At 50.2% G+C, this 27,775-nt stretch overlaps 1 protein-coding gene across 1 annotated transcript in view; it reads left to right on the forward strand.

Moving 5' to 3' along the window:
- TSPAN5 (tetraspanin 5) overlaps positions 1-27,775 on the forward strand; it is a 165,677-nt gene that overhangs the window by 132,430 nt on the left and 5,472 nt on the right. Inside the window, exons 2-4 of the mRNA XM_008143522.3 lie at positions 4,299-4,349; positions 20,756-20,902; positions 25,369-25,539. Of these exons, the coding sequence (XP_008141744.1) occupies positions 4,299-4,349; positions 20,756-20,902; positions 25,369-25,539 (369 nt within the window). The remainder of the gene's footprint in view (positions 1-4,298; positions 4,350-20,755; positions 20,903-25,368; positions 25,540-27,775) is intronic.

Raw genomic sequence — 27,775 nt, forward strand, 5'->3', positions numbered from 1 at the left:
CATCCGTCATTTGTCGGGACAAACGTTTTATAAGTACTATAATAGTTTCGCGCGTGGGCTGACGAGTCATTTCCTGAGCATCCCAGCGCAGGCACCTGTGCGATGTTGGGAGCATTGCCTACAGCAGGCGTCCTCAAACCGCGGCCCACGGGCCACATGCGGGTGTTTACTTCAAAATAAGATATGTGCAGTGTGCATAGGAATTTGTTCATAGTTTTTTTTTTAAACTATAGTCCGGCCCTCCAACGGTCTGAGGGATGGTGAACTGGCCCCCTGTTTAAAAAGTTTGAGGACCCCTGGCCTACAGTGTCTCAGTTTCCTCATCTATAAAATGGTGATCATAGCAGCACCTGCCACATGGGGTTGTTGAGGGACCCTTCAGATCAGCATTGTTCAAGAGTAATAGAGTGCAAGCCACATAGATAACTTAAGGGCTGCAGTAACTGTATTTAAAAAAGGGAAATGAGCCGAAACCGGTTTGGCTAGTGGATAGAGCGTCGGCCTGCGGACTCAAGGGTCCCGAGTTCGATTCCGGTCAAGGGCATGTACCTTGGTTGCGGCCACATCCCCAGTAGGGGGTGTGCAAGAGGCAGCTGATCGATGTTTCTCTCTCATCGATGTTTCTAACTCTCTATCCCTCTCTCTTCCTCTCTGTAAAAAATCAATAAAATATATTTTTTTAAAAAAAGGGAAATGAAACAAGTGAAATTAATTTTAATAATATATTTTGTTTCAGCCGATACATCAAAAGCTTTATCATTTCAACAGGGTAGTCAATAATAAAACAAGTATTGGTGAGATATTTTACGTTATTCTATTCACATTAAGACCCTAGCTCATCTCAGTTGGAACGAGCCACATGTCAGAGGCTCCGTAGCCGGTGGCTACTACATTAGGCAGAGCTGTTGCAGCTCATTCATAAGAAACACAGCGCCTAGTTCCTACTCGCATTCAACAAGTGCTGGCAAAATTATTGTTATTCCTTTTAAAACATCAAAACTCGGGTGGACAAACATTTGTGCTCGTGTTTGCATACATGGCCGTGTGGGAAGACGCGTCGGATCTGTCTTGCTGTTCCGCCGAAGGAGGAGCTGCCTGGAAGTGTTCTCAGCTGTTCCCTCCCTGTGCGCGGGCCTCCGGGCCTCCTAATGAGGTCAGCTGGGAGGTTTACGGTCCTCTTTTCTGCGAGAGGTGGGAAGGGGGACTCTGAGCGCCTCGGTGCTGCGTGCCTGTCTCTGTTTCCTGGCTCCTCTCTGTTTAATTACATGGAGCTGGAACAGCTTGATTCTAAAACAAAACACATGGGCTGAGAGTAAGCGGAGGACATTTGCGAGTGATGTAGCTGCGAAGGTATGTGCGTGAGGAGGCCCCGGCCCGCACCGCTCTCTTGCTTAGGTATTGAGTGCGATCCTTGTCTTTAAATCCAGGGTTTGTTCTCCAAGTTCTTAAACCTTCGTTTGGAAAGTCACGGTTAAAGCAGAACATATTGGCGCAAGATTATAAAGGAACAGTCTGTGAGTCTTCTTTTAAATCCTGAGGTTTTTTTTCCTCTTTTTTTTTTGTGGGAAACTATTGGTTTCCAATCCATGTATATGGTCTGTGAGAGCACAAGGGGTTTCCAAGTGGCAGGAAGAGAAAGGAGAACTTTATACAAAGAGGAGAACGCTGACCCCCTGTGGAATTTCTCGGTTTTCTGTTTCCCTCCATGGCGGGCCCCAGGGTGGGGCATTTCTGTTCTTCCGCCAGTTCTCAGGCGAAGGTGAGGTTTTCGTCTCTTTCTACCCCAACTTCCCTCTGCTCCCTGGAGAGGGAATGTGTCATGCCCCGTTCTGATTCCATAGGATTCTCACCTGAATGTCGCAGCTTTCTGTGCCGTGGGGGAATGGGGATTCATCAGGGCTGGAGAGGACGTGCACTTCGATGTTAGACTTCCCTGGGCTCCGATCTCGGCGTTTCCAGCTGTGTGCCCCTGGGAGCCTCACTAACCTGTGCCTGCACTTCAAAATAAACGTGTTGTGCTGCTAGAGAGAGAGACCGCCCACAAAGCACAGCGGCTGGTGAGGCAGCGAGGGAAATAAATGTTAGCGATTTGGCAGGGCCCTCAGAGAGGTGACATGTCCCACCTCGTCGGCAGCAAGAAGCACAGCTGACGGCAGTGTCCTCTGCCACATCCGCCCACCTCGTGGTGATGCTGTGATTAAACGCTGCCTCGGGGGAGACGGGAACATTTGTCCGCGAAGGGCTTTAGCGTTAGAGAGTCAGGCATCTCGTGGGAGGCATTTGATGTCCTATGTGTGGAGCCAAGCGCTCGGTGCCTTCTAGGTGTGATGGGATCCTGTGTGTACTCCTGTCCCCTGTTACCCAGTTGTTCCAGGACCTAGAAATGAGAGAGAGAGAGAGAGAGAGAGAGAGAGAGAGAGAGAAACATGCTGAGTGACTTTATTTTTGTACCACAGAGCCCCAAGTACCTTGGGGGATGGCATCTTTGTGGTTTGGGGTCAGAAACGTGAAGTGAAGTAGCAATCTGACCCGGGCAGTAGACAGGTTGACCATCGTTTTCCTGTTGGAATGTTGAAAACAAGAAATCTTGAGCAAACACTTCTCACATGTCTGAGAGCAAAAGAAGGAGGCAGGGGGTCCTCAGTTTTGGCCACGCCAAGGCCACGCCGGAGCTTTCCGTGCAGGAGCTCAGAACGTGTCGCGTAGCCTCGTGGTGAAGCGGGGTCATTGCAGGGAGACTGGGGAAGTCCTGCTTTTAAAAACACCGCCCCGTTTTCAGGGCGGTCCATGGTTTGTGTGTTTTGGGTTCCCTTCCCTCTGCCCCCGCTGCTCGCCCAGCCCCTGTCGGCTTGTTAGCTGAAGCCTGCGTGTGTCACCGCCGCAGCCAGTGGTGCAGGCCTCCCAGGTGGACAGCTCTCGGGTTTCCCTGGACCCGGGAGGAATGGCCACCCTCACTGTCCTTTTCCGCGCGCACTCCGCTCGGCGGACAGCTCTCCTGACGTTTAGCTTAATCCAGATGTCAGTAAAATAAACAGTGGCTGCCGCCATCAGCCTGCCTCCGCTCAGCCGCCCATTCTTTCCCCGTCAGTGTTTGGACAGGAAATTCTGAGTTGCTAATGAAGGTGAGGAATGAGTCTTTCCTCGTGGCCAGTTGCACCCAGTCTGATCACTGAGCACTTAGTGGGTGGACAGCACTGTATAGTGTGTCATCACACCTGTTAACACCCTGTTAACATATAAGCAACATTATTATATGTCACACCTGTTAACATGTAAGCGACATTATTGTTTTTGGTATAGTTAAGGCAAAAATACTATGAGGTACCATCGACTAAAAAAAAATCTTTGTACATACATTTTTTATATATGTGGATGTATCATTTAAAAATATTTATTATTATTATTATTATTATTGCTTTAGAGAGAGGGGAAGGAGCGGGAGAGACAGATGGAAACATTGATGAGAGAGAAACATCGATTGGTTGCCTCCTGCATGCCCCCTGTTGGGGATGGAGCCCACAACCCAGGCATGTGCCCTGACTGGGGATTGAACTAGTAACCTTTTGATGAATGGGATGACACTCAGTCCACTGAGCCACCCCAGCCTGGCAGAGGTACCATCGGTTTTAAGACACATCCCAATTTCACCTCACATGGTTACCTTTTGTGTGTGTGTGTGTGTGTGTGTGTGTGTGTGTGTGTGTGAACATTTACGTTCTATTCTTAGCAAATTTCAGTTATACAATACAGTGTTATGAACTGTAGTCACCACGTCAGACATCAGATTATCAGATCATATTCATCTTTTGACTGAAAGTTTGTACCCTTTTACCCATCTCTCCTATTTCCCCCACCCCTGGAAACCACTTTTCTCCTCCCGTCTCTATGAGTTTGACTTGCTCGTTTTTAGATTCCACATGTAAGTGATGCCATGTGGTCTTTGTCCTCCTGGCTTGTTTCATGTAGCATCATGTCCTTCAGGTGTATTCATGTGCTCCCACGTGGCAGGCTTTCCTCCTTTTTGAAGACTGAATAATATGTCATTGCATATATACACCCACTTTTTTTTTTTTACCCAACCCTTTTTAATGCTGTAATAACTTTAATCAAGGGGGATTCTGTTTTAGTTTTTGTTTTTTCTTTTCTTTTTTCTGTTAAAGACTGTTACTCAGATTTTTAGAATAAATCGGTTTTCAGCCAGGTAAAGTGGCAAAAGAATTGATTGAAAACTTTCTAATTTATATTAGTAAAAACATGGTGTTTACTCTTATATTTACACTGCTTTCTCTCTTTTTCAGTTTCTGGGAATAGCATTTCTTGGAATTGGACTGTGGGCGTGGAATGAAAAAGTAAGTTGAATATCATAAAAATCACACATCTGGGTTGTTAGAGGCTGCACATAATACTTTATGTTCTCTTTTTCCTCTTTGAAACCACAGAGTATAAACAAACATGGTTTGGGGGGCTGGGTGAAAAGGTGAAGGGATTAAGTAAAACAAACAAAGAAACAACCCCTAGACACAAACACCAGTATGGTGATTACCAGAGGGAAAGAGGTGTAGGGGAAGGTAGCAGAGGGTAAAGGGGGGATAAATGGTGATGGAAGGAAACTTGACTTTGGGTGGTGAAGACAGTGCAATATACAGATGATATATCATAGAATTGTACACCCGAAACGTATATAAGTTTATTAACCAGTGTCACCCCAATACATTCAATAAAAAAACACACACACAACAAAACAAACAAATATGGTTCTTTAAGGAACACGTTTTTGCAAGATAATGGCATATTTTAGGAATGGAGCCTAAACTGACCAGAATCCTATATAATAAAGAGGTAATATGCAAATTGACCATCACTCCAACACACAAGATGGCCTCCCCCATGTGGTCAAAGATGGCCACCACAAGGTGGCCTGCAGGGGAGGGCAGTTAGTGGTGACCAGGCCTGCAGGGGAGGGCAGTTAGGGGCAATCGGGCCGGCAGGGGAGCAGTTAGGTATCAATCAGGCTGGCAGGGGAGTGGTTAGGAGCCAGCAGTCCTGGATTGTGAGAGGGATGTCTGACTGCCCGTTTAGGCCCGATCCCACTGGAGTGGGACATCCCTCGAGGGGTCCCAGATTGGAGAGGGTGCAGGCTGAGGGACCCCCCCCCCCCCCCCCCGTGCACAATTTCATGCACCGGGCCTCTAGTATCAAAATAATTACAGAAGTAACAGTACACTCGCACAACAGAGACTGCACATTGGAATCGTATCAGTGAGCCAGAGGTACGTGCTCCATGGAAGGTTTCCTCCTGGCACAGGAATTTCAATTATGCTCATTAATATCACTAAACTACCTGCAGCCTTCTTTCTCTTTTATTTATTTTTTAACCTTTTGAAAGCTTACTCAAGCCATAAAGATTATTATTATTATTATTTTTAGTGTGAGTGTTATGTGATCAGCTGTTAGCATGTCCTGTGAAGGAAGCTGGATATCATTTGTGTTTGAATAGCAGATAAACTTATCATTAATGCTAAAGAATGTGAACACTTATCATTAGTGCTAAAGAATGAGAATACTGTCTGCTGATTGAAAGCATTTAGGAATATTCGAGACTTATGATCAAATACAGGAGAGTAAAGGGAAGAATCTGGAAGTAGGGAGTGGCATGTTCTAGGCTGCAGTGAGGACACAGCACCGGGCAGTGTGTGCTAAGCAGCACCCTCGTGGCACCACGTCCCAGGTCACCCCTCCACGTGCCTCCCCTCCCATCCGCACCCGGTAATTTTCCTGCGTGACCTTCCCTACGGAGGCCAAGCACTGGGACTCTCCTTCTCCCTTGTTTGGTAGAGGAATCCTTGGCAGCATGTATCCGTCCTGCTGCTTGGCCACACCGCACAGCTTCGTCATCTCCCACCTTGGAAGAAGGAGGGGTGGATGGGTTGGTTAAAAGTTGTAAACGAAGAGGTTGGCTTAAATTTCCCCAGAAGATTGTTCCCTTATCTCTGTGGTATGTCACCCTTTGAGCTAGACCAGAGCCCGAAGCCAAGAGTTCCGTTGAAGTGTTCTATGTGTTAAGGAGGGAGAGGAAAACTCAGCAAGTCCGGTAAACAAAAGCCCCTCCGATGCCAGTAGGGATTTCCACCACTAAAACAATGTTCAGATAGACAGCATCAAGGGGTTTTGAAATGAAAGACCTTCTGTTTATTTACAAAATACTCCTGCGAAATGTCAGGAGGTTTACGGAAAGTGAGCCACCTTCCAGGGCGGGGATTACTGATGAAGGGAGACGAGTTAAGTTCCCCAAACAGAGATGATTTTATCTCTAGAAACCTTTATGTTGAACACGGGCCTTCTCTTGGCTTAGGACTAGCTTCTGCCTCCATCCCCGGATTAGCTGGGAGATTTGTGTTGGTGGAAGCTCAGGAATTCTGCTTTTCGAAGCCCTCTGGTTGGCTCCGTGCTGGATCACACAGCTTTTTATAACTCTGCTTTAATGAGAGTCCAATTCCATCTGCTTTGAAAAGATGCTGGGAGGCATTAAATGAATGAATTGTCTAGTCTAGCAATAAACAGACAATTGGTTGTTTCGAAGGCTTTTTTCTCTCTTTGTGAAGTATAATTATCTTTTTGTTTCATCCGTTGCACCAAATGTCTCTTCTCTGATAAAAATCACAAAATTCTAAAACTAGCAAATATCAGAGCAAGGGGGTGATGCGGTCTTTGGGGGCGGCGGGGTGCAGTATCAGTCCCTTCTTTGTCAGGGCCACGGGCAGTAAATGGAAAGTTTCTCTGGAGAGCTGACGTTACTTGGCCAAGGTCACCAGCTGCTGTGTAGCAGGCCTCTGTGTGCTGGGACCAGATGGAGGCGGCAGAGGGCGAGGACAGACAGCAACCCAATTTGGTGGGCCCTGCTGCACGCGGGCCCTGGCCCTGGCCCTGGGGCGCGGCAGTGAGTGACGCAGAGCCCCCCCCTCTCCCCCCCCCAGCTTGCATTCCAGTGGGGGCGCTGTCAGGAAGCCGTCAACTAGCCGAGGATGTGTTCAGGCGCTGGTAAGTGCTGCGGAGAAATGTGAGCTGCAGGGTAAGGGCTGCTTAGAGAGTGGTGACGGAAGAGGCCTCTTTTTGACAGAGTCGCTGGGAATGGCCTCCTGAGGAGGTGGCATTGGAGCAGAGACCTGGAGGAAGGAGGGGGGGTCTGCAGAGGTCTGGGGGAATAGCATTCTGGGTAGAGGGCGGCCCTGAGTCAGACACTTGGTGATTCCTAAGAATAGGAGGAAGGCCAGGAGGCCTGGAAGGAGGGAACAAGGGCAAGAAGAATAGGGGGTGTGGCAAGAGAGGCAGGCAGAAGCCCAGCAGGCAGGGTCCTGCAGAAGTTTGGGTGAGAGGAAGTCACCAGGGCATATTGACAAGGGAGTGTCTAGAACTGGCTTTGATGTAAGATGGCTCTGCTTGCTGTGTGGGAAAATAGCACAGCTTTGGGGCTGAACAGACCCGAGTTCAACACTGGCTTCTCCATTTACCACCCGGGTGACTCCGGGCAGCTGTGTGAGCTTCTCTGAGATCCCCTTTCCTTGTTTGTGCAATGGGGATGCTAGCATCACCTCATAGGATCGCTGTGCGGGTTAAAGGAGATGGCCCCCAAGACAGCGCCCGCTGTACAGTAAATGCTTCTCGGCGACATGGCTCCCTCCCCTGGACGCATGACTGTAGCGTGTCCACTCCTACCCGGGGACTGGGGCGGGATGGGGGCTTTGGAAGCTGCCTCCAATTTTAGGAGAGTTCCAGGTTCTGATTCATGGACCCCAGAGAATTGGTTTGGTTTGGGGGGGCTCCTAAGGAGGATGTGATGTGCATCCATCACCTTGGTAACTGCAAAGGATGCTCTGTCAAAGCCCGTTGGGTTAACGTCTCAGCTGGACCAGGCCTCTGACAGGATGAGGTTGGAGGTGAAACACAGCCAGCCACGGGTGGTGGGCGGCCTGCACCTGCGGGCGGTAACTCCAGCCTGTGAGTCAGTAAGTAACCCCCCGCACCGTGGAGAGAGCAGGGACATTTACTTGAAAGGAGGCCTGGGGGCAAGTCTCTGAACTGGGTCACAGCTGGAAGGGTCAGATTTCATACACATTTCTATGTGGACTGCAGAAACATTGGAGGCACACATTATCATGCCTCATACTTACTTAATTCCAGGCCAAGTTTTAAACAAGGGGGCTAATATTACTATTGACTGTTACACGTAATAATTAAATAATTCATTTCTAAACTCCAAATCGCCTGTGACGATGCAGAGGTTGACTGCGTCTCCAGAGAACTGGTGCAGCTTTTCAGAAATAACAGGAGCTGCTGTGTCAGAAGGAACATTAGCAATTATGTCGCATGAGTTGCTGTTGCACAGCAGGCCCGGTGGCATCCAGCCAGGATCAGTTCTTTCATCGAAGTAACGTTTGTTGAGCACGTAGCATGGGGACGGGCTCGCGCTGGACTCCGGGATGCAATTCCTCTGGGAATTTCCAGTCCAGGAAGGGCGCACATCGATGTGTAAAATGTATCCATGTACGCATAAAATGTTGTAACAAGTGCTCACTTGAAGTGTAAGTTTAACAGTTCCTACGGCAGAGTACTCACCACTTCTGCCTCTTTGGGTTACCCTTACTGTTGCAAAGACCTTCCTGGCACCAAAGTAGACCCATGTTCTCGTAGTTTGCACTCAGGGGTTGTTGGATCCCACAGAATCGGTCCTTCTCCGGGTTGGCCCTTGAGGTGTTCAGGGTGGAGTCCTAGTTTCTTCTGAGTTTCTTGGCTAAACACCTGCTCCTCTTTGGGTGGAGTCCCTTCAACATCTTGGTTATGCTCCTCTGACCTCCGTCTCATGTGTCCTGTGAACCATGGAGAGAGAGCTTTAGGGGACATGGAGCACATGCTGGGTTATGTCCCCGGGGGTCGCGCTGTTGACCCCAGAGAGTTCAAGTGGGTCTCAGATTCAGCTAGGTTTACGCTCTCCAGAGTCAGTGCAGGGTTCCACATTCACCCAGCTGCCATCCAGCACATTCCCCATGCCACTTAGCGTGGTGTTAGCTGTATGTTTTGATCAACCTGCTCCCTCAATGCCTTCCTCTGTGCAGGCCTTCCTCTAGCGCTTCCTCCCCGTCCCCGCTGGGGACGTCCTGCAGGTCTGCGTGCACATGGATGCCCTGTGTCCCAAGCCTCCTAGATTATTCTGATTGCAGTCAAGCTTAGTTATCACTGATCAAAGCTGCGGTTGTGTTGAGCAGGCCAAGGACAGAGCCCGATGACATGTCACTAGACATTTCCTTTGGGGTTGACACTCATTCGCTTACATGTGCCCCTGGGTGTCATCAGTCAAGCAGTTTCTAATCCATCTACTTGTCATTACATCAGATTGTATTTCTGCATCTTGTCTTTATATAGATAGACCATAGCCTTCACTTGATCTCTGATTAACCAGCCTCGGGACTTAGTTGAACCTGCCACTTCCTTATTGAACCCATCTGGGTCACGGAGCATATCATTTTGTCATCCCGGTACTCAGCAACCCTTACAGGAAAGCAAGGACCAAGGCATGGTTTATCAGTCCTCCCTTCCTGAAACACTCTCCTCACTTGGCCTCCAAGATCTCCCACACTCCTCATGGGCAGTGCCTCCTCACGCTCCTTTGCTAATTCCAGCTCACCTCTTTGACCTCTACATTTTGCAGAGCCCCAGGCTCGGTCCTGGGACTTCTGCTCTAGGAGGTCGCATCCAGGCTTGGGGCTTTAAATGCCATCTAACACTGATGACTTTTAAATTGAGATTTTTGGTCCCGACCTCTGGACTTGGACTTGGATAGTCCGTAGCCTGCCTATCATCTCCACTTAAATGCCCAATGGGCTTCTGAAACTTAGCAACCCAAAGCAGCACTCCTGAAGTCCTCGCCTCCACCCCCACCCCTGCTCTTCTCAATCGCAAGTGTTCTTCCACTTGCTCAGATGTTTAGACACTTTTCTTTCTCTTCTCTTATGTCACGTCCAATCTGTTAGCAAATACTGTCAGCTCTACTTTGGAAGTATGTAGATAATCTGATTTCTTCTCACCATCTCTATCTACTGTTACCCCTGGATCTAAGCTGCCACCACATCTTGCTTGCATGGCTCAGGCCCATCTCTATGCAGCAGCCAGAGTGGTCCTTTTAAAATATAAGGCAGGTTCTATCACTTCTCCCCTCCAAACCCTCCAGTGAACTTATCATCTCACTCAAAGCAGTATGTGGTGCCCCATTACTTCTGGGCTCTTATTTCCCACACTGTGCCCTCCCCTGCTGCCCTCTAGCCCCACCCATCATCTTGCTGTTCCTCCAAAATCTCAAACATAACTCACCACCCCAGGGCCTTTGCACGTGCTCTTTACTCTCCGGTATGCTCTCCCCCAGAGATCCACTTTCCTTTACCTCCTGTCTGCCCAGATGTCACCTTTGTCCATAGGCCTTCCTGGCTTATTTAAAGCAGCCACTCTCACCCACCCTGGGCCTTCCTTCTTCCTGGTGTTTCTCCCCTTTTTCCACTAAGAAGTCAGCTCTGTGAGGGTGGAGGCTTTGTTTATGTCTATATTCCAGTACCTAGAACATTAACTGGCACAAAAAATATTGATTGCGAAAGAAAGATTGAGCAAAAGGATGATGAAAGCATTCTTTCCAACCCTGGCTATTTTGTGGCCTGTCTGGTTCATGTACAGAAGTCAGTATTTGCCTCAGATCTCTCGTCAGCACATTATATTAACAGCATGAAGGGAAGTAAAATGACATGTGGTTTCTGATGTGGGCTCTGATAGTGGTACAGTGGTAGGAACAACGAATCCACTAATTCTGGGTGTCAGGAAAGAAAAGAACCATGCGTTTCTGGCATTAAAATGAGAATCTGTACTTGGTTGTCGCAATTTGTGGAGAAATTAGAGGCACCTCTCCTTTCCCCTTTTGCCCAACGTTTTTGCGTATGACTTAATTTTTCGGTGGAGACGCGAGGCGGAGGGATGGATCACTGACAGCCTCGCAAGGGAGGTGCTGCCTGCAGAGGGGCTGCGGGCCAGGGGACACTCCGCTTTTCAGAGCAGGAAGAGTGCCCTTCACTGGCCTTCAGTGTGAGTTCGGGGTTCTACTGCTCCTCCTGGCCGCCCTCTGGCCCCCCTCCGCGCCCCCCCCCCCCCGCCGCCCCCACACACACAGCACAGGCCCACCAGGCGGATGGAGGGTATAAACTGGCCTGAAAACTCCTTGAGGGCAGGAGCCTGTGTTCCTTGCCCTTCTGTGCTCAGTTCCGGCGCCATGCCTCCCACACCGTGGATGCCCAGAGGGTGTGTGACTAAATGAGAGAATATGCAGAAAAACCTCACGTTGTAGAAGGCCACACACGATCAATAGCTCTTCACACAGGGGTTTCATTTTCACTTCTGGGATCTCTGCACGTAGGATTAAACTTGTAGAGAAGGATGCCGGCTGTTTCGGAGGCGAGGAGATCGAGCCCAGAGAAGCACCCTGGGAGTCTGACCCTCTTCCCCAGTCCCCTCTCCTGTCCCCATCAGCCTCCCTCGCATTCACCCAGCTGGGCTCCGTAGGGAACAGGGAGCCAGTGGCTGGAAGGAAAGGGCTGGCGTTTTCCTAACTCCAATGGGGGGTGGGGGGTGGGAGTCGGAAGAGCTGCAGCCCCATCTTGCTCTTCTCCATGGCTTTCCTGGGGCTACTACCCTCCAGGATCCACCCCCCCACCCACCCCCACCCGTCCCCACTGCCTGTAATTGTAGGTCTCACTTTGGAACCTTCTAGTTGCTTCCTGTCACCATCGTACAGCAGGCTCACTTTGGAAAAGCTCCCTGTTTTTCCAAGAAGGCCCATTAGAGAAATGAGGCTCAGTGACCCAGGCAGTTCCTCGAAGGAGGGGTCCCGTTCCCACAGCCTGCAGGAGGCGGTGGGTGGTAGTGCCTACTCGGTCACTGGAACAGAGAGATACATGCCTGGCTCTGAGGCTGCTTTACGGAGACATTCCTGAGATGCTGAAAATACTTCTTTGAAGCTTTTATTTTAGTGACTGAAATGGTGTAAGTTGGTCTGCATCTCTCTCTTCCTCAGTTATCCAAGTCATCCCCTCAAGTTCCCTGTTGTAGCCAAAAATCTAAAAACCAAACAGCCTTGCTCAGTACCTGGAAAGCTAGTGGATGACCTGGCATGCTGTCCCGGTTGGACAGTGAGAATTTACATGTTCTCTTTTTGTATGTCCCTCAGGGTTTTTTTTTTAGGAATGAAAATCAGGTGGGGTCAAAAGTTCAGCGACTTTGTGGTTCGTTCTCAGGTACCCCAGTCCTACTCTCGTGTGAAGGCACAGGTCCAGGCCCAGTTATTACACAGGGCTGGAGAAAAACCCCCAAACCTAACTTTGGGTTAAAACGTTCTCCCTTGGGCCCCTGACGAGGGGAGCAGGGCGAGGCCTCTTTCCCTGCTTCCTCCTGCCGCCCCGCCCCCCACACCAGATGCTCCTCTGCCCACTTCCTTCCAGGGCAGGGTGGGGGCGGGGCTCTGCCATCTGGCCTGGCAGATGGTAAAGGGGTGATGTCTGGTCTTCGTGGAGCTCCTGCAGGTCCTCTGCCCAGTGGTTCCCGGGAGCTCGGTGCGTGCCACTGTTCTCGCGGCCGCCTGCTGCCCCGCTCAGATCTGGCCTCCCCGCCAGGGCTCTGTGAGCTCCGTGAGCAGGACCAGCGACGGGACCTGGCGCCCGGGCCTCCCTGCAGCTGCTGGGTTGCCGGCTCTCGTGGAGGCCTGTGGGATGGCCGCCCTCCCCCAAGGCAGGCTGCAACCACTTGTGGCAGGAAAGGATGACTGTTAGTCTCACTGGTGACCTTTTATGAGGAGAGAAAACGGGAGACCACGTGTCTTCAGAGAGACTGGTCTTCCTCTCACCTCGCGTCTGGGCCAGCCCTGAGTGATGCTGCCCCCACGCCCTTGCACCCCCACCTCTTCCCCCCTCCGGCCCCCCCTCCCCCCGCCCCCCAGATGGCCAGGGTCTAGCGAGCTCCCTTTGGTTCATGTCCCAAGCCCTCCCTCTGGGCTCGGCAGCCATTCCTCAGCCAGGTGGGGGTTGTGGGTGTACAGGGTGGTTTGCCCTCTCGGGAGGTCTTCGATGAAGGTTTAGGGCAGGTTTTCCTGCGGTCTGTCTCAGGTTGGTCTTCCTGTGGACACGGTCACAAACCTCACCTCCAGCTCCAGGACCACTCCTCTCTGAGGAGCTCATTTTCTTCAAAATGTCCTATTTGTCATCCGTTGTCAAGTAGGGCGATACTTCTCTGCCTCTAGGAAAGCTGTTGCCTTTAGCCAGGGGGATCTGGGCGAGGAGGGTGGGAGAGCCAGGCCGCGGTCTCATCCATCTCAGGGGGCGCATCTGGCCTGGCGTGGGGCGCGCATTCCGCAGGCCTGTGTCTGCTTCTCATCCAGCAGCTGGAAGGAATGTGCTTGTCGAGGCCAAAGCAGAGGAGCCCCAGACCTGGGGGGCTAATTAGGGCTATTTTTGCATTTCTTTTCCGTGTGTGTGTGTGTGTGTGTGTGTGTGTGTGGAGAGAAGGAACTGAAGCTTGCCAGGTGGCACACGGAGGCGGCGCTGTGCTGGGTGGAACAAACCGCAGACACTCCCGAGGTTTATCGGTGCGACGATCTGCAGCTTCGCTTGCCTTCTCGTTGCTGCACGTGCACAGAAGCTCTCCCAAGGAGAAGAGTTATGCTCAGCACATGGTCCTTTCGTGTGGAGCCTGGGGAAGAGGCTGCTTGCATCCCCGAGGTCACTGACTGTCTGAGGGCTGTGGGGGAGACGCAGGTTGGCGGGAAGAGGGGATGATTTTTCATTCTTCCTGAAATATACAATGTTCATGAAACCATTGGACGGGGAGGTCTCCCAGGGACCGGGACACGGCTCAGCGACTCGGCAGCAGTGACTCTTCGGGGACCCGTGTGCCCAGTCGGGTCCTCCGCAGCGGAGGGTCGGCTCTTGGGTCAGGGTGCCACCGACCCGGTGATGTGGCTGCTCAGTGTGCTCACCACGGCTGGCTGACTTCTCGCTGCTCTTCCCGCCCCCCTGTGTGCTCCTGGCTTCCACCCCTCAGGGCTGTCTTCTTCTCTGGGCTTTTGCTCACTTGTGGGTTCTCCCTTCTGCCTTGACTCTGAGCGTCTGAGTGACTAAGTCAGTTCCTCCATCTCCGTTAGGCATGACATTGGGTGTGGCCAGGGCAAGTTGGGTGAGCACCTGCCGTGTGTTTCTATAGCAGCTTATGTCTTCCTCTTGGTCTAGTACCGTGGTCTGCAAACTGCGGCTCATGAGCCACATGCGGCTCTTTGGCCCTTTGAGTGTGACTCTTCCACAAAATACCACAGCCTGGGCGAGTCTTATTTTGAAGAAGTGGTATTAGAAGAAGTTTAAGTTTAAAAAATTTGGCTCTCAAAAGAAATTTCAGTCGTTGTACTGTTGATATTTGGCTCTGTTGACTAATGAGTTTGCCGACCACTGGTCTAGTAGAACAATGCAATGGGGATGAACTTGGATTGAATTCTTACCGTGTGCCAAGCACTTAGCATAGTATTTGTATTTACTTGCATATTTCCTCCATCCTCAGAATAAGCTTATGACATGGGGTGCCGTTTCACCCACGTGGAAATTGAGGCGTAGGCAGGTTTGGTAACTTGCCCAAGATCACACAGGTTGTAAGTAGCGGAACTGGGATTTGGCACAAGGTGTCTGTATTATAGTGCCCTGTCTGTCTCTGCCCCACATCCAGCCCTGACCAGGCGGCCCTGTGATGTGTTTCAGGAGACAGGGGAAGTGGTAGGAGCCAGGCGGGCTTGAGTGCTGTACAGGGTGGTTATTGCAGGACGCAGTGCTCTCAGCCACACCCAGAGCCAGCTTGTCGAAGGGGCTGCAGTATTAGTCCCCCTTCTACTGTGATGGACACACATCCACATGTTTGTTGGCTCCCTAAACTCTGTTATAATGATACTAGAGGCCCGGTGCACGCATTCGTGCACCAGTGGGGTCCCTCAGCCTGGCCTGCAGGATCGGGCCAAAACTGGCTCTGGGACATCCCCGAGGGGTCCCAGATTGCAAGAGGGCCAGGCTGAGGGACCCTACTGGTGTACAATTGGGGCCGGGGAGGGACACGGAAGGTTGGCCAGCCAGGGAGGGCCCGCAAAAAGACTCCAGGGCTTGTCTGGCCCATCTCGCTCAGTCCTGATTGGCTGGACCCCAGCAGCAAGCTAACCTACCAGTTGGAGTGTCTGCCCCCTCATGGTCAGTGCATGTCATAGCGACTGGTCGACTAGTCAGCTGTCTTGCCCCCTGGTGGTCAGTGCACGTCATAGCGAGCGGTTGAGTGGCCTTAGCATATCATTAGCATATTATACTTTGATTGGTTGAATGGACTACTGGATGACTGGACACTTAGCATATTAGGCTTTTATTATATAGGATGGCCTTAGGCATGTTCCCTTACTGTGTTCCTCTTTAGACACATGCTAAGTTCTGAGATCTGTCTAGTTCTGAATGGATAATGGAAACCACCTATTTTCACCAGAGGATCACTCTTCAAAGCAAGTTAGCCATTCCACAAAAGCCCATTTGTGGAATGGCTAATTTGCTGAATATATGTGTTTCTGTCAACTTTTAAAATGGGCTAGTAGTCATTTCATCTGTATAGCAGCACTCTCTGTTCTTTTGATTTGTTTTTGCCTCCGCTGCCTGGTGCAGCCACAGGTGTAGCCTTAGATGACTGTGGGGCAGAAGAATATGGATAGGGGAACATACGGAGTGGATACATGACTATAATCTTAATGTAGCAATGAAGAATCTATGTGCAGGAAGTCCTCCGGTGTTCTTGAGTCTGTAGTATTTGAATGAATTTTTCTTGTGACCTGCAGTCTTGGTCTCTGGCGCTCTCTCTCAGTCTTCCCCTTTCTGTCTCCGCGAGTGCTGTTCAGAATTCTGCTTTCACGTCAGCCAAAGGAAAAGGAGAAAGGAATCAGTACCCACAGCTAATTGCTCTGCTTCTCCTCCATTTATCCTCATTCCAATTCGATTCCACTTCATGGGATATGTGCAGACTTCCCACAAAGTCCCGCGTCCTCGCCCTCCCCGTCTCCCAGGGCTTAGCTGCAGGGTGCACGCCGAGAAGAGCCTCCCGCTGCGATACAGATGCCGGCTCCCTGTGCGCCCTGCTCCCTCACGCAGCAGGTCTGGGAACAGCAGGGAGTAGCCAAGGAACATTTTGCATTTCTTTATCTCCCAGCAAATTTGAGTTCTGGTAAGTTGGCATTTAAACCCAAGGACTGAACATTCAAGTTTAGATGGAGAGTTGGAGCTTAGATCATGCATTATTTGTCAGTGACATAGACAAAGCACCTCAAAGTTCCATCCGGAACTCATGTCCTTATTGATGCTGAATTGCTAGTGAGTCAACGTGCAGGAAAGCTGTTTACACCGGCTTACTGGTTATGTTGACTGGAAATATCAGCCAGCCGAGTAAAGGGAGCACCCCCTCCCCCCATACTTTATTTCCAGCATGAAGTGTGAGCTCCAGTTTTGGTCACAAGTGTGTGTGTGTGTGTGTGTGTGTGTGTGTGTGTGTGTGTACGCGTACCTGTGTAGGTGCACCCATGCAGCACTCACATGTAGTTTATCCAAAGTGGCGCTTGTATTGTGCAGGGCTCCCCGGGTGCAAAGACAGACCCAAAGGGAACCAGCTCATCCAGTCAAGGGGTTTTCACTTGTGGTCAGTCCAGGGGTTATAATACGGTTAGAATTTTCCCTTCCTCCCAATTTTTTGTTTCTTTGTAAGTCCTGGCTTTCTATATCTCACTACAGACTGACTTTTTCCACGTGATGAAGTGCATACTGGAGGTGGCTCCAGAATTTGACATTTCACAATCTCGGCCACGGGAGAGGGATGTCTGTTCTAACCCTGTTTTCCAAGGAAGGGCATGCAGGCTGCCTGCTCTCACAGAGGCACGGGGTCATGTGAGAGCGGGCGCTTAAGGGCTCATGGAGTGGATGTGGGGGAGAAGGAATTCTTACAAGAAGGGGGAATGTGGTTCCCCAAAGGAGCGGGTGGTGCCCACAGGTTCCCAGCAGACAAGGTGTCTGTCTGCTGGTGGTGGTCTTACACATTCCTGAGGACTTACCTCGAATGCGTGTCTATGTTAAATCACTTGGCAGACTTACCTGTAATCTTAGATTTTTTTTTTCCTTCCGGCTTCTTGTCAACTACAAGCTTTAATTATAATTACTCTTCGGTAGGCATGTTCTAGCACTTCTGATTCATTTGTCAAATTGAGCTTAACACAATTACAAAGTCTAGGGAGAGCCCATCTTGAAGGCCACAGAAGGCTCAGCTGTCATTTTGGTAATCCAGTCTCTGTGGCCAGGATTCTGTCCAGCTCCCCCTTCATCCACCTGTGTTGTCAGAAACAGTGAGACTGCCTGCCCTTCAGTAAATAGTTGGGAAACACTGCACAGGTGAGAGAGTCCAGCTTTCTCATCTCCATCTGGGCAAGTGGTCCTAACCACGAGCACATTTGGGCATTGGGCGTTGACTTCCATACTTGGTGTTTTAAGATTTGAGTTAGTTTTCAGCTGATCCAGTAAAAACAAAGTTCTTGGCCGTCCTGTGCTTTGCACAGTGTCATTGCCCACACCCGCTCCGTATCCGTCTCCAGCCCTGCCTTTTGCCAGAATTTAGGATTAAGTGAGGAGAATCTGCAGTCCAGACAGGCCCCCCAAGGATTGTCATTTCCATGGAAACAGCGGAAGGCCTGGCAATTAAAACTGAACGTGCAGGCTGGGGAGAGTTGAAGTACGAAAATGAGTTCATGTGAGAAGCCAAATTCTCATCCTCCAGATGAAACCCGGAGAGGACAGGTGACCCCGGAGTCCGCTGCCCGCTGGGATCCGACCGTCTTGCCTGTGGGGCGGGCGTGTCTTGGCGTTTTGGGCACAGGTGTGTTTGCCAGCTTGCTTGGTTTGCCAGAGGTGCCCGGATAACTGTCCTTGTGATTCAGAGAGCTCTGTGTGTGCAGCTGTGGGTCACGGAGGAGTGGGGACAATCTGATCTTTTTTTATTTTATTTTAAATTTTTTTATTGATTTTAGAGAGAAAGGGAGAGAGAGATAGAAACATCAACAATGAGAGAGAATCATTGATTGCTGCCTCCTGCATGTCCCGCACTAGGGTTTGAGCCCGCAACCCAGGCATGTGCCCTGATCGGGAATTGAACCGTGACCTCCTGGTTCATAGGTCGACGCTCAACCCCCTTGCCACGCTGTCCGGGTGAACAATCTGATCTTTGTGCACACTTGAGTGTGAATCCCAACTTAAAAGCCTATTAAAAATGGATGAAATCATAGAATAGTCTTAAAGTTGGAAGGAACCTAGGAGTCAGTAAGTCCCAGCTTCCGATCCAGGGTGGGAACCGGTCCTGGAGCCCCTCCGACAGAGGTTCCCAGCTCGGTCCCGAGGGGAAGCCGTGGCTCGCAGGCGGCCTCCCTCACCGTGGCTGGGACGTGCTGGCATTTCTAGCCTCTGGTGGTGGAACTTCTCCCTGTCTCTCCACCTCTGCTGCCTCTTCGTTTTGGTGCCAAGGAAATTGAACCTACTTTTCCCATGATGAAGTTGACTTTTTAAAATTTAAGACGGTTATCTTGTACCCGCAAAGGCCTCTGTGCCCTGGCTAGGGAGGTCTAAAACCCAATGCCTGTGTTTAAAGAAAGGCATTCTGACAGGCGAGGTTGATTTATTTCCAGCATTGGGTCCTCACCACGGTCGCTTAAATTTTGTGTGACTTTTCTTAGCACAGTGGTCGGCAAACCGTGGCTCTCGAGCCTCATGCGGCTCTTTGGCCCCTTGAGTGTTCTAACGCCACTTCTTCAAAATAGACTCGCCCAGGCCGAAAACCGACTTCTGCGCATGAGCCACAAAGTTTCAATCGCACTGTACGTGTGCGCCCACACATGGTATTTTGTGGAAGAGCCACACTCAAGGGGCCAAAGAGCCGCGTGTGGCTCGGGAGCCGCGGTTTGCCGACCACTGTCTTAGCATCATTTGTGTGGTGAAGAATCGGTCACTGTATTTTTGTATCTTACCACCCCCACCACCAGTATTCAGAGCTCAAAACTAGGAAATTCTAAGAACACAAGATTGTATTAAAACACTGGTCTCTGCATCCTGGTGAAGGGTGTGGTTGTCTTTTGTGATGTCATCCCAGAAGTTAGTGAATCCGCCCTACATTCCTGTGTGCTTTCATAATCTCTCAACCCTTCATCTGTGATTTATTTAAAGCGTTGGCCTTTGTCATAAGGTTTAAGTTGTACATTCTAAGACTTCTTAATTCCTCATCTGCTCTAGATTAATAGCCTATTATTGTTCTTAAGGTGTTGCTCCCCTTACCCCTAACACACACCATACCCTTGTCCAAATGTTCCTACTACCTTAAGAGGGGCTAACACGGCTCCCAGAGTCGGGCATTGGTCAGTGCTGACTGGGACGTGCTTGGATGCAAGTACCTGGCTCCCACTTGATAGAATAAGAGCAGTGAAGTAGACAGTCTTTTCCGGGTCCAAAACAATAGCTGTATGACCTTAGCTGTATGGTCGCCAAACCTCTCTAGGTTCCATTTTCCTCAAAGTTATAAAATCAGATGAATACTTTGTATTCTTCCGGGTTATTGCGAACGCTGTGAAAACAAGTTATTTAATATTAAGACTGTATAGCAAACTATACCATGACATACTGTGGGGATTTTGAGAGTTCAAAAATAACTTAAAAGAAAATATGGATGATGATACTGGGTATTTAGCACTCACATACATCCAGTTTCAAAATAACAGTAGATGGTGTCTATAAGGAGGAATAGTACATTTGTACCTTGTATTTTAGAGGAAAAATAATCTCCTAATTCCTAACACAGGTTTGGGTGACATGTGACGTGGTCCCATTAAGGGAGAAAGGCTTTTCAGGAAGGAAGTGGCATTGTTTGGGGAGAAATGAAATCACTCGGGGTTCCTGTGATCGGAGAATGAAAGGGTTGAAACCCAGGGAGTGGCTGTTGATTTGTAAATCGTTTAAATCCCAATTCTCAGCTCTGAGGGTCTGAGCCTGACGGGGTCTCCTGTGAAGCTCCAGGGCGGATCCTGAGGTGCAGAGTTTCCCTGGGAAACTTCTAGGGGCTCGTGTCTGGGCCTGGCCACGGTGTGAGCGTGAAGAGTCCCTGTTTCCTGAGAAATGCCAAGGGCTCAAAGCAGGCACTTGTCCGATCCGCATGTCCTGGGACTTAAGGACGGCTCCGCTTCCTGGGTATTAGGAGGTGTTTTTCTTTTTCCTCCCCCTTTAAAAAGTGTTATCTTTAAATCATAGTTTACATTCAGTATTATTTTGTATTAGTTTCAGGTGTGCAGGGGGCGTGTTTTTCTCACACACCTGTTTTTTACCACAGACCACTGATGTGTGGGGCCAGCGAAAGCAGAGGTAATTTCCACATCTCCACGCACGGTCTAACAGTGGTATCTTGGGGTCATTTCTTCGCTTCCTATAGTTTTACTTACAATATGAACCCGTCTAGACTTGGAAAGAAAGTAGTTTTCTGTGTGGCCGCGGCCGTTTTTCTTCGGAGGGGGGAAAAGGCAGTTGCGGTAACCTTTTCACGGTGGAGAACTAACCCCGCACCCGGGGCCCTGTTGTGTGTTCTTCTCTGCCCCCAGGGAGTCCTGTCCAACATCTCTTCCATCACCGACCTCGGCGGCTTCGACCCTGTCTGGCTCTTCCTGGTGGTGGGAGGAGTGATGTTCATTTTGGGATTTGCAGGGTGCATTGGAGCTCTTCGGGAAAACACTTTCCTCCTCAAGTTTGTAAGTATCCCACTCTGCTCGCGGGGGAAAGCCACGCCCGCCCCCATCAGGAGGGCGCTGTCTGTAGGCGAGAGGGCGCCGTCCCCAAAGCCCTGGCAGAAATACGGCCTGGGCCATGCTTCTCTTTAGGAGAGCCCTCCGTTCTGCCCCTGCCCGGGCCTCCTTAATTATATATATACCACCCCCACCCAAGGGCATCCCCGGGGGGTTTGCACACGTAGTCACGACTGCATTCCAATCCCTAAATTACCTTTGGGACTGAGGTGGTTCTGTAGACACAGTTTTCTTCTTTTAAGTGATTCGTGCTTTCTCTTTTAAGCACATAGTCAGAGGGAAGCTGTTCAGCGGGTTGGTTTAGAGAAATCAGACATAAGCCCGGTGGCTGTGGCCTGTGCAGATGAAATCTGCTAAGCAGTAGGTTTTGGTGAATATGGAGAAACAGCGAAAGGCAACGTCTTCCCTTTTTTGCGCAGCACACTTTTCAGGTCCCGTGCACGGTGTTGTGATCGCTGTTAGCCTGAGTGCACTTGGGAGAGGAGTTTCTCCCCAGGGGCAGGTAGGTATTAAAAGGAGAGCGTGCACAGCGGACGCCTTCCTTTGGAGATGCCTCCCCGAGGAGAACAGGATGGCTTATGTGCACACGTGTGTGTGTGTGTGTGTGTGTGTGTGTGTGTGTGTGTGTGTGAGAGAGAGAGAGAGAGAGAGAGATAGGGTCGGTGAGTGTAGCCAAAGCTCCCTGAACGTGCCTGTTGTCTGGATGTGGGCATTTGGTGGCGGCCGAATCACAGCCCTCCACACGGCAGTATCCACTCCACTCGCCTTTCCAAAAATACTTACATCCACCCACCCACACACCATTCCTCACCTAGTCAAAGACCTACAGAGGCCCCAGGAAAATTTTGTCCCTGATAGCAACCTGCCAGTCCGCTTGGCGTGGGGTATTTCTAAAGCTTGAGCTCACCTCCCTCAGCTTTTCTGTAACCTGTTTTGGGCCTCATCATACTTACTGATTGCCACTATTTTATCATTTTTAGCCTCCATGCCCCCAAATGATTCATTTTAACCATATCAGTTTAGAAGGGTAGTCCCTTTATCACTTTTATAGATGAAGATACTAGAGTTAACTTGAATAGGCAGAGAATTACACATTTCTCTAAGTTATCACCTTAACTTATAAAGTTCCATGTTGCAAATAAAGAGAATTGTGTTGTTTCCTGGCTTTCTTAAGTTTTGGGGAATATTTTAAATGGTCCCTTTCTCCATTTAGTACATGCAGTAAAAACTGGCCTAGAATAGTCTTTGAAATAAGTAGGAAGTCAATGGCATCATCATTCCAAACAGCCTCAACCATCTGATGCTGTAAGGCCAGGAGAATTGCTGAGTTCCAAGAGCTGAGTTACCGTGACATAGAAATGGAGCTTTCTCGTGGACTGAGGCCCTAGAACGAAGCCTGTGAGTCCGTCTCTTCCCCTTAGGAAATGGGGAAATTTGCTCACAGGGCCCCGGGCATGCATGTTTCTGCCAAATATTTGATAAGAATTTAATTTGGACTCAATTTTTGGTATGCATATTGTATGTTATTATGTGAAAATTTACCAGGGTAACAAGAAAATGAACTGGCCTAGCCTTTGTAAAGGTGAAGACGAAAATCTAATTATAACGTTTGCATGACTTACGTCTTATTGTTTGCGTGTGCACACACATGAGGTAGCTATGATGTTCTCATTTCTGTAGTGTTATGACTGTCATGTAGAGAGGTACCAATAAAGGGAGGGGAGTTGTTTTATGCTAAGCCAGTGGTCGGCAAACCGCGGCTCATGAGCCACATGCGGCTCTTTGGCCCCTTGAGTGTTTTAATGCCACTTCTTCAAAATAGACTCTCCCAGGCCGAAAACCAACTTCTGTGCATGGGCCACGAAGTTTCAATCACACTGTACGTCCGCGCCCGCACGTGGTATTTTGTGGAAGAGCCACACTCAAGGGGCCAAAGAGCCGCATGTGGCTTGAGGGCCGCGGTTTGCCGACCACTGTGCTAAGCTATAGGGTGGCCATTGCGTAAAAGTGATAGGATTCCCGCCCCCCCCCCCCGCACGTGTGAGCATTTAATGAACTTCCTCTGTGTGGCTTCAAGCCACCAGGACACAGACCCCTCTCTCCCCCAACACCCTTCATCTTCTCCTCAGCTCTTCTGCTGATGAACTTGGCCTTCATGATGATAGGCTGTCTGGGGAGCTTTCCCTGCCCTAGAACTTTGTAGCGGCCCGATCGCACCACGTCAGAGATAGGACTGTCCGCTGACCCAAGTCCACAGTTCATCATGGTCAGCAGTTGGGCCGGGCTCTGGTTCCCCTTTAAGTGGTAACCCTCATACCACCTTTCCCTGAGGGCCCTGGGCCATAGTTGTTGAAGCTGATCCTGTGATGATGCAGGCCACCATCACTCGAGCCCGCCCCCTTCCCCCCCCCCCCCCCACTCCCTCCGAGCTTCCTGTGCTTGCCGATGCGGCCGTGGCCCTGAAGCTTCCGGGTCTTCCTCAGTCATGATGGCAGCCGGTGCCTGAGATGCAAGAGCAAAAGTGACCATCTTCTTGTCCTTTGTCTAGATGGAGGAAAGCTCCCTTTGAAATTACCGGTACCAGTGATGATAATGAACTCTTCAGATTCTATTGCTAGTGAGCTCAAGGGCAGATAAGCAGGAGCTCTGACCCTGAGGGCTGAGCTGGCGGGCCTAGAATAGGGGCCTGAACCTTGGGATCCTAGACTTTGCCAGGCGCTTATTTCTTCCTCCCCCCCTCCCCTTATGCCCACCCTCTCAGAGCAGCACCTGGCACCCTGGGCAAACACTGTCCGACACATACTGTGATATGGCCCCCCTCACAGCTCCTCCCCCTCTCCCCCACCGGCCCTTACTGTAAGAGGCTCTTTGGAGACAGGGTATGGGCCCACTCATCTTTGCTTCTGCAAAGCCCACCCAGCTCAGGGCCTGACCTCTTCCAGGTCATTCAGATGTTTCTTGAATGAATACACATTTTTAGTCTTTTTGTTTCTTTGGTTTTTGTTAATTTTCACCAGAGGATATTTTTTCCATTGATTTTTTCTTTTTAGAGAGAGTAAAAAGGAGGGGGGTGGTGAGAGAACCATCTCTGTGAGACAGATACATCTGTTGGTTGCCTCCCGCACAAGCCCCGATCACTGGGGCCTGGGATCGAACCCGAAACCCTGGTACATGCCCTTGACTGGGAATGGAACCCAAGACCCTTCGGGGCTCGGGCCGACGCTCCAAGCACTGAGCCACCCAGGCCAGGGCCGTTTTTAGTCTCGTTCAATTTTAAGTAACCGTGCCGTTTCCTCCGTGCCCGCCCCCACGCGTGCGCTCCTGGTTGGCCGCTGGAGGGCTGCCTGCGGGATGGAGACACAGCAGCTGCTTTGGCCCCTCTGCCTCCTCCCTCGGCCTCCCCTGCCCCGCGGCCTCCGGAGCTCGGCTGACGGGGGTGTCGCCTTTCTGTCCCCGTCACCAGAAGTTTGCTTGCAGTTCATACGCCGCTCCTTCGCAGCCTCATTTCTCAGAAACTCTTTGAACAAATTAAAATGGAAAAGGGTAAGAATGTGGAGGTTGGAGGAAGTGGAAAGAGCTGGAGGTGTGAAGGTACGTGATATGACTAAGGCGAGGCTCTGCTGAGTGTTCTAGACGGAAGGGAATTTTCTCCAGTGCATGGGCCATCCCCACGTTACCCGTGGCCTCTCACCTGCCTTCTTCAACTCCTGTCGTCTGCATGAGCCAGGGGTCTCGCAGCGGCGGCACGTTGATGTTATTTAAAACATTCTGAGGCTGGTGCTTCACAAACAAAAGTGGTTTCGTTTTATTTTCTTGGTGGGAAATTATTTTCATGTCACAGTCACCCCCCACTTCCCCTCTGTTCTCTTCATCTAAGATACACATGTGTGCTGTCTTACCCCGTGGAGCAGGTGCAAAGGGGAATTAGGGCAGTGTCTGAATCCATAAAAGGAATATATTGCCTACAGGATCCAGGCCACAGTAACAAATGACAGGTGATCTTAAAATATTGGGGTGATTTATTTCTCAGTGTTGCAAACGCTTACTAGAGGTAGGGCCGGGCCATTGTTCAGCGCCTGGCAGGCAGCACATTAATCAGGAGAAATTCGTTAGGCCTTAATGTGACGCTAATGAGACATTCCTATTATCTGTGTTTGCTTATGAGCTTTGTTGGTCAATTGCCAAATGGAGCCACCAGAGCCCCAAAATGTGATTACGAAATGATTTTTTTGGAAGTCCTTTCTTGGAGTGTAATATTTTATTAATGAATCTTAAGACACGGAAGGTTCTCTGCTTTGGACATGTGTCACAGCCCAGTGTAATGACAAACCTTTTTTAGAAGGAACCATCGAACTGCATCTGATCGAAACAGCCCGTGTAACCGTTCTCCATGTCTGTGTCTTTTGCCTTAGTTTTCTGTGTTCCTGGGCATCATTTTCTTCCTGGAGCTCACGGCCGGGGTTCTGGCATTTGTTTTCAAAGACTGGATCAAAGACCAGCTGTATTTCTTTATAAACAACAACATCAGAGCGTACAGGGATGACATTGATTTGCAAAACCTCATAGACTTCACCCAGGAATATGTAAGTGTAAATTTGGTTTCTTTTCAAGTTGAAAGCCGTCTGGGAAGGATGGCCCCAGAGAGCATCCTCCTGGCTCCGCATCTGCCAGCTGGGGCGGCCCCTCTGACTGGTCTGCACGGCTTTTGGTTTGTTTGCTTGTCTGTTCATTCTTTTCTGACTTGTTCTGGGACCTACACGATCTGTGCTCTACGTGGAAATGCCCTGTTTTTACTTAATCTTCATTGCTGCCCAGAGCAACAAAGAAGAAAACGCTTGAGCAAGAAGGTTCTAACCACAGTTGCCCTTTGCTGCCGACATTGGAAGAAGGTGGCTTTGCTATAGGTTTAACGTTTTATTTGGCGTGAAATGTGGATTCTGTCTTGTTCCTTGCCCACGCTTCACGGCTCAGAATAATATCCTCATCAGGAGGGCATTTGTTCAAAACTCCCTGGCGTACACCCATTCCGTATTATGACAGCACGCGCGGGGTAAACCGAAAGCGGAGCAAGTTTTACCCCCTCGTGGCCTCTACCGAGTGGAGGACGGGTGCGGAGAGCCCCTGCCACCCCGTTTCCGAACATTTCTCTGTGGCGGCCCCTGCAAGGCAAACGAAGCAGCGGAACCCCCGTTCCACTCAGAATGCAAAATGGCGTATGAACAGGGCTCAGAACATACAGATCTGGTGCCCACACCTGGTCAGCTCAGCGACTTTGGGTCCTGGGACCTTGGCCTGTTTCCCCAGCAGTGACGTGGGAATAATAAAAGCTACAGTTTAGCTCATGGGGGTTTGGTGACACTCGAGTGAGATGTGCTTGGCGGTTTCACGGCAGGCTTCCGGTGCTGTGGTCCTGCACGCTGGAAGGTGCTTGTTTGCAGACACTCAAACAACCGGATAAGCCGCGCAGACCTGGACAGTGGTGTCCATGATGCTAATGTATATGGCAGGAGGAGCTGGGGTCCCTCTGAGAGAGGGAGGAGAGGGCTGCTCAGCACTCGTCCTGGGGGTGTAGGTCGCCCCTGCCACCCCCCCCCCCCCCCCCCAACACACACACATCAGGCCCTCAGAACGGAGCAAGCTGTGTTGATTTTGTTCGGAGGCAGCAAGGACTGCCCTGGAGTGAGCTGCACTGGGGTGTGAAATTAAGCCCCCTTTCATCTCCTCAGCAGACTTCACTGTTTTGTTAGGTCATAATGGATGCAAGCTCACGCCTTGCCAAGTATCATTGCTGCCTCGTTTGCATGACAAATCTGATGGAGCTTTGCAGCAAACTTTGGGATGCGCAGCTCAAGCCCTCAGAGAACCCGATGAGGCAGACGGACATGCGTATACACGTTCTCTTGAAATGCTGTCTGCTTTACGGGGAAATGCTGTCGTTTCATGTGATTTTTCTTTTTCTGTCGTGGAGCTGAATGTTCTGAAGGAGCTGCTGGTCTGGAAAGCCGTCCAGTGGTCACGGCTGGATGTTCATTTAACTGGGAGAAGTGGAGCTAGTCCGGGGGAGGGGGGGGGGAGAGAAGGGGAGGAGGGGGGAAGGGGGAAAGTGGGGGGAGCCAAGGGGCCCAGCCTCTGAGTCAGGCCCCTCGGAAGACCCACAGAATTTAACATGATTATATTTTAATTAGACGACCGCATTCTTAAGTAATTTTCTGAAAATGTAAATACCTGCTCTTGTTTAAACAGATTCCGAGCACTAACAGATATGTAATGAAAAGTCAGCCTCTAAAACTTCGGGGGGTAATGGGTGTGCTCACGATTTTGATTGTGGTGATGGTTTCATGATGTTTACATATGTCAAAAATGACCAAATTGTACACTTTATGTGCAGTTGATTGCATGTTAGTGAGACAGCAATAAAACAGATTTTTAAAAAACCATTAAGGTGTAGAGATCAAGATTATAAAAAAAGGAAATCTCTAGATATCCCACCCACGGCCCCAGTCTCCTCCTTCAGACACTGCTGTTCAGTGTCTTGTTTATCCTTCTAGAATGTTCCCACATGCACCAAACTAAACCCATCCTGTTCTAAGGGAGCCCTGCTATAACCTCCTGCCCCCCCCCCCTTCCCCACCTAACACCATGGGTCTCATCGACCTGCCCAATCACATGCCCACGCATCCTTACAGACCTTCCGCCTGCGTTATTTGGGAGGCTTTGCGGGGGCTGTTAGGTTCAGTCTGGTATAAAAATAAGTTCTGAGACGGAAGGGAGGGTTGGAGCCGGCAGGACTGGGGGTGGCCGTGGGGGCGGGTGTGGGGG

This window comes from Eptesicus fuscus, chromosome 2, assembly GCF_027574615.1.
Source record: "Eptesicus fuscus isolate TK198812 chromosome 2, DD_ASM_mEF_20220401, whole genome shotgun sequence".
NCBI classification, from domain to species: Eukaryota; Metazoa; Chordata; class Mammalia; order Chiroptera; family Vespertilionidae; genus Eptesicus; species Eptesicus fuscus.